Source organism: Vigna unguiculata, chromosome 6 (genome assembly GCF_004118075.2).
Source record: "Vigna unguiculata cultivar IT97K-499-35 chromosome 6, ASM411807v1, whole genome shotgun sequence".
Taxonomy (NCBI): domain Eukaryota; kingdom Viridiplantae; phylum Streptophyta; class Magnoliopsida; order Fabales; family Fabaceae; genus Vigna; species Vigna unguiculata.
This window is the reverse complement of record NC_040284.1, coordinates 8,160,471-8,168,882: the sequence shown is the minus strand read 5'-3', so window position 1 is coordinate 8,168,882 and position 8,412 is coordinate 8,160,471. Positions and strand designations below refer to the sequence as shown.

General features: G+C 31.2%; 1 protein-coding gene across 1 annotated transcript; it reads right to left on the bottom strand.

The window, feature by feature from the left end:
• Positions 1 to 524: 524 nt before the first annotated feature.
• Positions 525 to 1,707, bottom strand: LOC114188954. Its single transcript, XM_028077632.1, has 3 exons — positions 1,516 to 1,707; positions 1,132 to 1,425; positions 525 to 746 (listed from the first exon to the last, which is right to left on the bottom strand). Exons 2-3 carry the CDS (start codon positions 1,401 to 1,403, stop codon positions 638 to 640), a joined length of 381 nt encoding a protein of 126 aa, XP_027933433.1. The 5' UTR covers positions 1,404 to 1,425; positions 1,516 to 1,707; the 3' UTR covers positions 525 to 637.
• Positions 1,708 to 8,412: the final 6,705 nt, after the last annotated feature.

Genomic DNA, 8,412 nt, shown 5'->3' with positions numbered 1-8,412 from the left:
AAAAATTTAAACTATTAAGACTGGAATTATTTTTTATAAAAATTGAAAGATTTAATTATCATTCATTGTACATTAATAATTAAAAAAAATCATATTATCCCCTTATTATAATTTTGTATATGATTAAATATTGTAAAATTCATAATAATTATCTTTAAGTAATATGGTTACACATGAATGGATTCTTATTAAGTAAGTTTATACATAAACCAAATTATTAAGATGTGTAAATGCAACGCATGGTCTATCTTAATTAAATCTATTATGAATGTTGTGTCATCAGCTATTGCACTTCTATTAAAAATCGTTCACAAGAATTTGATTTCATGTTTGAAATTTTTTCAATTTAAGAAAGTGTACAATTTAAAATATCATGTTTTTTTATATAATTTTACATCAACTATGAATATAATAAAAACAAAACATAAACTGAGTGCAAACTTTATTTTAAATTAAGTTAAATATAAACTGTCCTATTAAAATAATATAATGATTAAAAATCAGGAGGTTGGGATGTTTTTGTATATTTATTTTAAAGATAAATTACCTTAATTTCATATAGTTTACTCAACTAATTTACACAATGCAGCAAAAATATACAAAATATTGTCTCCAATATCTATTTTATCAGTTCTGTTCAGTTTGACTCAGCCAGATCCAAGGGCCTGAAATATTTCCCATCTATGAGATAAGTTCCAATTCTGAGCCTCACAGCCCAAACATCTTTGGGTTTTCTTGAAACAATCCTGCACCAAGTAAAAACCCAGTTTCTTATTATAAGCATTTGCTGCTCACAAATTTATATACCATGATCAAACAAATAGTACATTTAATCAACCTTCCCACCTCAATGGCTTAGATTTACATAAAGCAAAATTTTATTTCTAAAGCAATGTTTATGAACAAACTTGTTGGAAAATCTAAGCTTTGGTGATATCATTTTTCCTTAGTTGGAAGTGAAATCAACCAAAAAATTTCATAGCAATCATACAAATAGTTGGAAGAAGTTGTAAGTTCAACTCCGTTTCTACCAAATGCTAACACTAACATTGTCTATTAAAAACAATTAAAAGTTGTATTCACTAAATTTTGTAATTTCAAATTGAATTTGTTGATGATGAGGTGAAATACCTTCCAACATCACCGGCTTTAACTTGACCAGTGTTAACCCTGAGACAGGGCATGGTAGCTGCAGTTTTAATCATCTTGGGAGCTTCAATGAAAATAATGGGAGAACCTATTTCCAACTTGGACCCTTTTTCTGGCAACTCTGAAGACTCTTTTGATGAACACTTTATCAAAGCAGAAACACCATTTTTCTTCAGAACTTCACAATTCAAGCTTCTCTCTTGGACCCCAAAAAATGGCTTTGTGATTGCACAAGAAGAAAAGGAGAAAGCCATGTATAGTCCTCCAAATTTGAAACTGCAAAATGCACACCAATGAATGGCTTTTTCAAAATTGATTATGAACTGAAGTGGATATTTCAAGAGTTGCATACTAAATTGAACTCACCACCAGAAATTCTTCTGCTGGTTGAAAACTTTTCCTGAGACCCTTTTCCCTTCAACTTAGAAGCTATTTGGAGGTTAGAACTCAATTGGTGGGTATGGTTGCATTTTTTCTTTTTTTTGAGAGTTCTCTACTCATTTGTGGTGCATGTTTGAGGAAGGAAATTTGGATAGAAAGATAATACAAAAGATAAAATATTTTTCGATAACTTTTATTTTTTCTTCTCTTGTTATTATGGTTTAGTTGGCAACTTTGGAATGTGGGACCATGTGCAATTAAGTATGTTTTTATTTTAATAAAACTTGTTTCTTAACTTTTTTGAAAAGAAATAACCTAGTGTTTTAAAATACAATTTTTACTATTTTTTAAGAAAATTGAAAATTTGTTTAATAACATGATTATTTTATTAGAAATCTTGTTTTGAAATATAACAAAAAAAAAGAAAATAAAAACATCACGTTTCGGATAGAACGATGATAAACTTCTTATGAAAATGATAAAAAAATATTGTATGTTATAGATCGGTGCATGCAACTTATAATGAATATTAAATAAAGGATAATGATATTCCAACAAAATTTTTTGACAAGGTTTTGACACAGCTTACGTGGCAGCAGTTTTTTTAATTTTTAATAACTGAAAATCTTTGTTCGCACGTGCAGCTGAGAGGGAAAGAAAAATGAGATTAAATGTCCTTTAGAGAGAGAAAGAGAAGAGAAAAAAGGGGGGAGGTCCGTTCCGCAGTGAGAAGTGAAGAGAGAGAAAGTGGAAATACCAACTTGCGGCCGGAGTTAGAAAGTGAAGAGATAAAAGGGGGAAAGTGAGGCCTGGGTGGGGCGGCCGGAGTTAGAAAGTGAAGAGATAAAAGGGGGAAAGTGAGGCCTAGGTGGTTTCGAACTGAGAAAGTCAAGACAGAGAAGGGGGAAAGTGAGATTCCGGCAACCATTTGGGTTGGTGGTGGTGGTGGGTCGTTATCAGGCAATGCGAGAGTGAGAAGAAGTGGTCGACGACAAGGAATTCGTCAGCCCAAGCGTACAATCGACCCTTTGGCAATTGTATGTCAGGTTACAACAGCAGGTTGAAATGTTTTTTAGTTATTGCAGTGCAAATAGGAAAAGGTAGCACTAGTCCCCCATAGTACTAGTTTAGTCCCCAGTTAATGTATGCAGCATATGTGTGACAGAATTCAATATTGTAGACGTATTTAACAACTTTTAATTCATTGTACAATACTGATTAATTTCAACTCCACTCCACAAGTAGTTACACCTAACTCCCCACTTACCATCAGAGGTTTAAATGTTGCCTGTACTAAGTCTACATCCAAACAAATTACTTCATTTGGAATGGATAATACACGGGAAAATTTGTTGGGAAAAATGAAACACAAATCATGTGTTTACACATTTTAGTAATTGTGTTAACGTTTTCTGCAGTTTTGTTAAAAAAGTTTGTCATTACTCCCCACATATGTATGCATAAGTTCCCATATATGCGTGAAATATTTTTTAGCGGTTTATGTAGTTGACAATGCACAAAATTAAACGAATGCAATGTTAATTACTGTACTAGACTTGGTGATTGACTTCATTGTTCACTTACATGATAGCCATTGGTCGACTCAGGCGATTAAAGAATAGTTTTGATTCAACGTGGAAGCACTATTGAAATAGTCGAACTGTACTCCCCACATACGGGTGAGTAACTCCCCTTTTTAGTTCGATGATGACAAATATTTATTTTCTTAAAGCATGAAATATGAATGAGGTATTTAAATAAAATTATTTGAAAATGGCTAACGCTTGAGTCACGCCAAGGAATTTATTTGTAAACGAATGAAATAGGAATAAGGCTTGACGACATTTTACTTAGGTTTTTTTCTATGTCCTGCACCTTTGTTGAGAAAACTTTGCTTCAACTCCCCACGTACTACTTCCTTACTCCCCACATCGGCCTCAACTGTTTATGCAGTTGTTTGGCCATATTAAATCCACCTAATTCCGATCATTCAATTTAAATTGGGCAATTAGACGTCGTGATTTATCAACTACATGGTCAACGGTTCGAAGAGGCTACTTAAGAATAGTTTTTCTTCCATATTGTAGCAGTGTTGCAAAAGTTAAACTCTACTCCCCACTTACGTACGCATAACTCCCCACTTTTGAATGCAGTATATCTTTGGGGTTCTGTGAGGGTCCAGTCACATTAAATTAAATTATTTGAAAATGACTAACGCTTGAGTCACATCAAGGAATCTATGTGTTAAGAAAAGAAATAGTAATAATGGTTGACATTTTACTTTACTTAGGTTTTTTTCTATGTCCTGCACCTTTGTTGAGAAAACTTTGCTTCAACTCCCCACGTACTTCTTCCTTACTCCCCACATCGGCCTCAGCTGTTTATGCAGTTGTGTGGCCATATTAAATCCACCTAATTCCGATCATTCAATTTAAATTGGGCAATTAGACGTTGTGATTTATCAACTACATGGTCAAGGGTTCCAAGAGGCTACTTAAAAATAGTTTTTCTTCCATATTGTAGCATTGTTGCAAAAGTTAAACTCTACTCCCCACTTATGTACGCATAACTCCCCGCTTTTGAATGCAGTATATCTTTGGGGTTCTGTGAGGGTCCAGTCACATTAAATTAAATTATTTGAAAATGACTAACGCTTGAGTCACGCCAAGGAATTTATTTGTTTACGAATGAAATAGGAATAACGCTTGACGACATTTTACTTAGGTTTTTTTCTATGTCCTGCACCTTTGTTGAGAAAACTTTGCTTCAACTCCCCACGTACTCCTTCCTTACTCCCCACATCGGCCTCAGCTGTTTATGCAGTTGTGTGGCCATATTAAATCCACCTAATTCCGATCATTCAATTTAAATTGGGCAATTAGACGTCGTGATTTATCAACTACATGGTCAACGGTTTGAAGAGGCTACTTAAGAATAGTTTTTCTTCCATATTGTAGCAGTGTTGCAAAAGTTAAACTCTACTCCCCACTTACGTACGCATAACTTCCCGCTTTTGAATGCAGTTTATCTTTGAAAAGAACACCAAACAACCACATACACATCCTCTGCGTAATACGACCGAAAAACGTTACCTTTGGCTTAAACAAATTAAATGGGCTCCGCCAAAGGATCGATTGTACGCTTGGGCTGACGAATTCCTTGTCGTCGACCACTTCTTCTCACTCTCGCATTGCCTGATAACGACCCACCACCACCACCAACCCAAATGGTTGCCGGAATCTCACTTTCCCCCTTCTCTATCTTGACTTTCTCAGTTCGAAACCACCCGAGCCTCACTTTCCCCCTTTTATCTCTTCACTTTCTAACTCTGGCCGCAAGTTGGTATTTCCACCTTCTCTCTCTTCACTTTCTAACTCCGGCCTCCCCCGTTTTTTCTCTTCTCTTTCTCTCTCTAAAGGACATTTAATCTCATTTTTCTTTCCCTCTCAGCTGCACGTGCGAACAAAGATTTTCAGTTATTAAAAATTAAAAAAAACTACTGCCACGTAAGCTGTGTCAAAACCTTGTCAAAAAATTTTGTTGGAATATCATTCAAAACTGTTGTAGTATATAAATGTTGTAGTATATAAATGTTTATACTTTAAATAACATTCAAAACTGTACCACACCTAGTCAATTCGACTAAATAATAATAATAATAAACGTTCATCATATTTACACGCGAAGTTATTCAGGTAACCGACCTAGGCTGACCTAATCCTAACCGGCCTAAACAGGTAACCTAAGACACTAAATACCAGCCTAAGACCACATATTAGCAATAGCGGCACAAGCCGCCAAAGAGGTAATCGGCCTATGCCGACCACCCTGGTATGTAAGACCCGTGAAATTAATTAATTAAATAATTAATTAATTAATAAATGTGAGTAAAAAGAGCCTTTATGACATTAATTGTGGGTTGGTGTGATGTGGAAAAGTACTAGCTTAAATGGTTGAGAGTACTTGGTTTGTATGAGAGGACTTGAGTTTGAGTCTTGTGTATGCCAATTATGTGTTGTTATTTTATTATTGATTTTAATAATATGTATGAGTATGTGATTGATGATGTAAACTGCTTTTGGTTGGAGGGTATCACTAAATGGGATTTGGTATAGTGGTTGTACTATGGTCTTATGAGTGGAAGGTCACAGGTTTAAACCTTAGTGGGTAAAAAATAAGCTTTATTTTTGCTAACTATTAGTTATGGTATGAATGTGAAGGGGTAAAGAAAACCTAGCAGCTATCAAATTTCGGGGAGTCCATGGTGATTGCATTGGTTATGATTATTTTGGGTTGGGGAACATATTTATATTCATGTTGGTTTATATATATATATATATATATATATATATATATATATGTATATATATATTTTTGTGCATAGCTCACCCTTTTTGTGTGTGTGTGTGTGGCGATGATCGGATAACAAGTTATCCGGGAGTAGATGATGTGACAGGTGGGCCAGGAGGTGCTTAGACTCGGAGCGAGGCTAGCAGGGGATGTTTTGTATATACATATATTTTAGGTGTTATCATTTTAACTTTGAAAATATCATGTAAACTTGGCGGGAGTCATTGGTTTTAATTCAGTTTTATGAAATTATGGACTCCTGATTTTTATGACTTTATATATGTTAAAGTTTTAAATTTTCCGTGTTTTGGAAAATAGTTTATATTAAACTAGTATGAGACCCGCGTACGCACAGGTGTCTTTTTGTTTTTGTGTTATTGTTGTTGTAAGCATTTTGTTTAAATGTTATATACATTATATTAATGAAAAATTAAATTAAATTATTATTATTATTAGCATAATTTATATGAACATGTAAATATGTTTTAGATATTAAAATAATTACATTTAAAAATAAATCTGAAGATTGTAATTTTGTTGACAAGGTATAGTAATAATAGATTCAGGTGTCTTTTCAATATGCCTGGGTCATTTTATTAATAATTTAGATTAAAAAAATTAATATTGTTTTTGTTATTTTTGAATGAATTATTTATTTATATTACTATATTTTATTGTTATAAAAAGTAGCATGTAATGTAAATATGAATGAAGTGCAAATATATTGTGAAATGTAATTTTATTAAAAATTTAATATGAATTCAAGGTTAAAATTAAAAGAATACAACATATTGTTATCAATGTAAACATCGACTCTGAGTTAATTATTTGATGTTTTTGAACATATTTCTTTTTTTGAATTATTAAATAAATGAAATGTAGGTATATTTTGAATTTTGGTCCCATACAAAAGTATTGTCCACATGAAATTGATTTTAAAATTTTTAAATCAAAACACTCGTAGATAAAACATATATATATATATATATATATATATATATATATATATATATATATATATATATATATTAAAATGAAATGTATATGTTTGGGTCATTATTTAAGTAAGATGTATGCATATTATGTAATATGGTCCCGTACAAAATAAATACAACATGAAATTGATGTTAAAATTTTTAGATAAAAACACAATGTATATTATATTAAAATGCGTATGGACGGGTCGTTATTAGAGTAAAATGTAGGCATATTGTGTAATAGGGTCTCGTACAAAATAAATACAACATGAAATGGATGTTAAAATTTTTAAATAGAAACACATATATATTACATTAAAATGAAATGGATATGCACCGGTCGTTGTTAAAGTAAAATGTAGGTGTATTATGTAATTTGGTCCCGTATAAAATAAATATAACATGAAATTGATGTTAAAATTTTTAAATAGAAACACATATATATTACATTAAAATGAAATGGATATGTATCGGTCGTTGTTAAAGTAAAATGTAGGTGTATTATGTAATTTGGTCCCGTATAAAATAAATATAACATGAAATTGATGTTAAATTTTTTAAATAGAAACACATGTATGTTATATTAAGATGAAATGAAACACACGTATGTTATATTGTTATAATTCAATTTTTAGAACAATAGTTCACAATACTGTAAAGCTCTAACATTCAATTCCATTCTAATATGAGAATTTGGTTTCCTAGTTTATTAGTGCAAAATTGACACTACAATCACTAATTATTCATGCGTATGTACATTTTTGTGTTAAATTACAAATTTGATGTATAATTTATTAGTGATATGTATTAAAAAATCATTTATTTTTGTGTTAAAAAAATTTGACAGAATAATTATGAACTTGTACATTTGTTTTGGTTCAAGTAAATAATTTTCTTTTATTTTTGAATTAAAAAATTAATATTATTTTTTTTTCTAATTTTGGAAATTAGAATATACATTAACAATTAACAATAATAAAATAAATAAAAAGAAAATTAAACATAGATCAAACAAATAAACCACCTAAGATTCAAGTGAAAAGTTGATGCTAACAGTATACATGATAATAAATTTGTATTTAATATTAATTATGGAGAAGCGCAACAGTCATATCAACAATTGCAATCAATTGCAATCTTTGAAAAACGGTGATTTGGGAATGCAAAAAATGTAATGATGATTTTGTGTTGGAAATGTGCAGCAGTTCAAAGAAGTTTCTAGAGTATAAATATAAATAGATACTGGTTTGGGAAGTTGAAATATAATGATTTCGTTGAAAGAAAATCTTGAGAAGCGAAAATGGACTTATTGACTATAGGAATACGAAAAGATCTTCAACCAAATCTTATCATTCTTAAAAATTATGTTAATTTCATTCAATACTTATTTTTTTCATTTAATTAATTTAATTAATGAAATCAGTTAACAATGAAAATACTAATAATGGTTTTTCCAGAGGTAATAGTGATAATACTAATAATGGTTTTTCCAGAGCTGTCCAAACCTGAAAAACCAAATTTTTTTATCTGAATAAACGTTTATTCCGAGTAGTTC

Coding starts and splice junctions, on each gene's coding strand:
- LOC114188954 (XM_028077632.1), bottom strand. CDS start 1,403: ATGGCTTTCTCCTTTTCTTCTTGTGCAATCACAAAGCCATTTTTTGGG. Junction 747..1,131: donor AAAGCCGGTGATGTTGGAAG/GTATTTCACCTC, acceptor TACTTGGTGCAG/GATTGTTTCAAGAAAACCCA.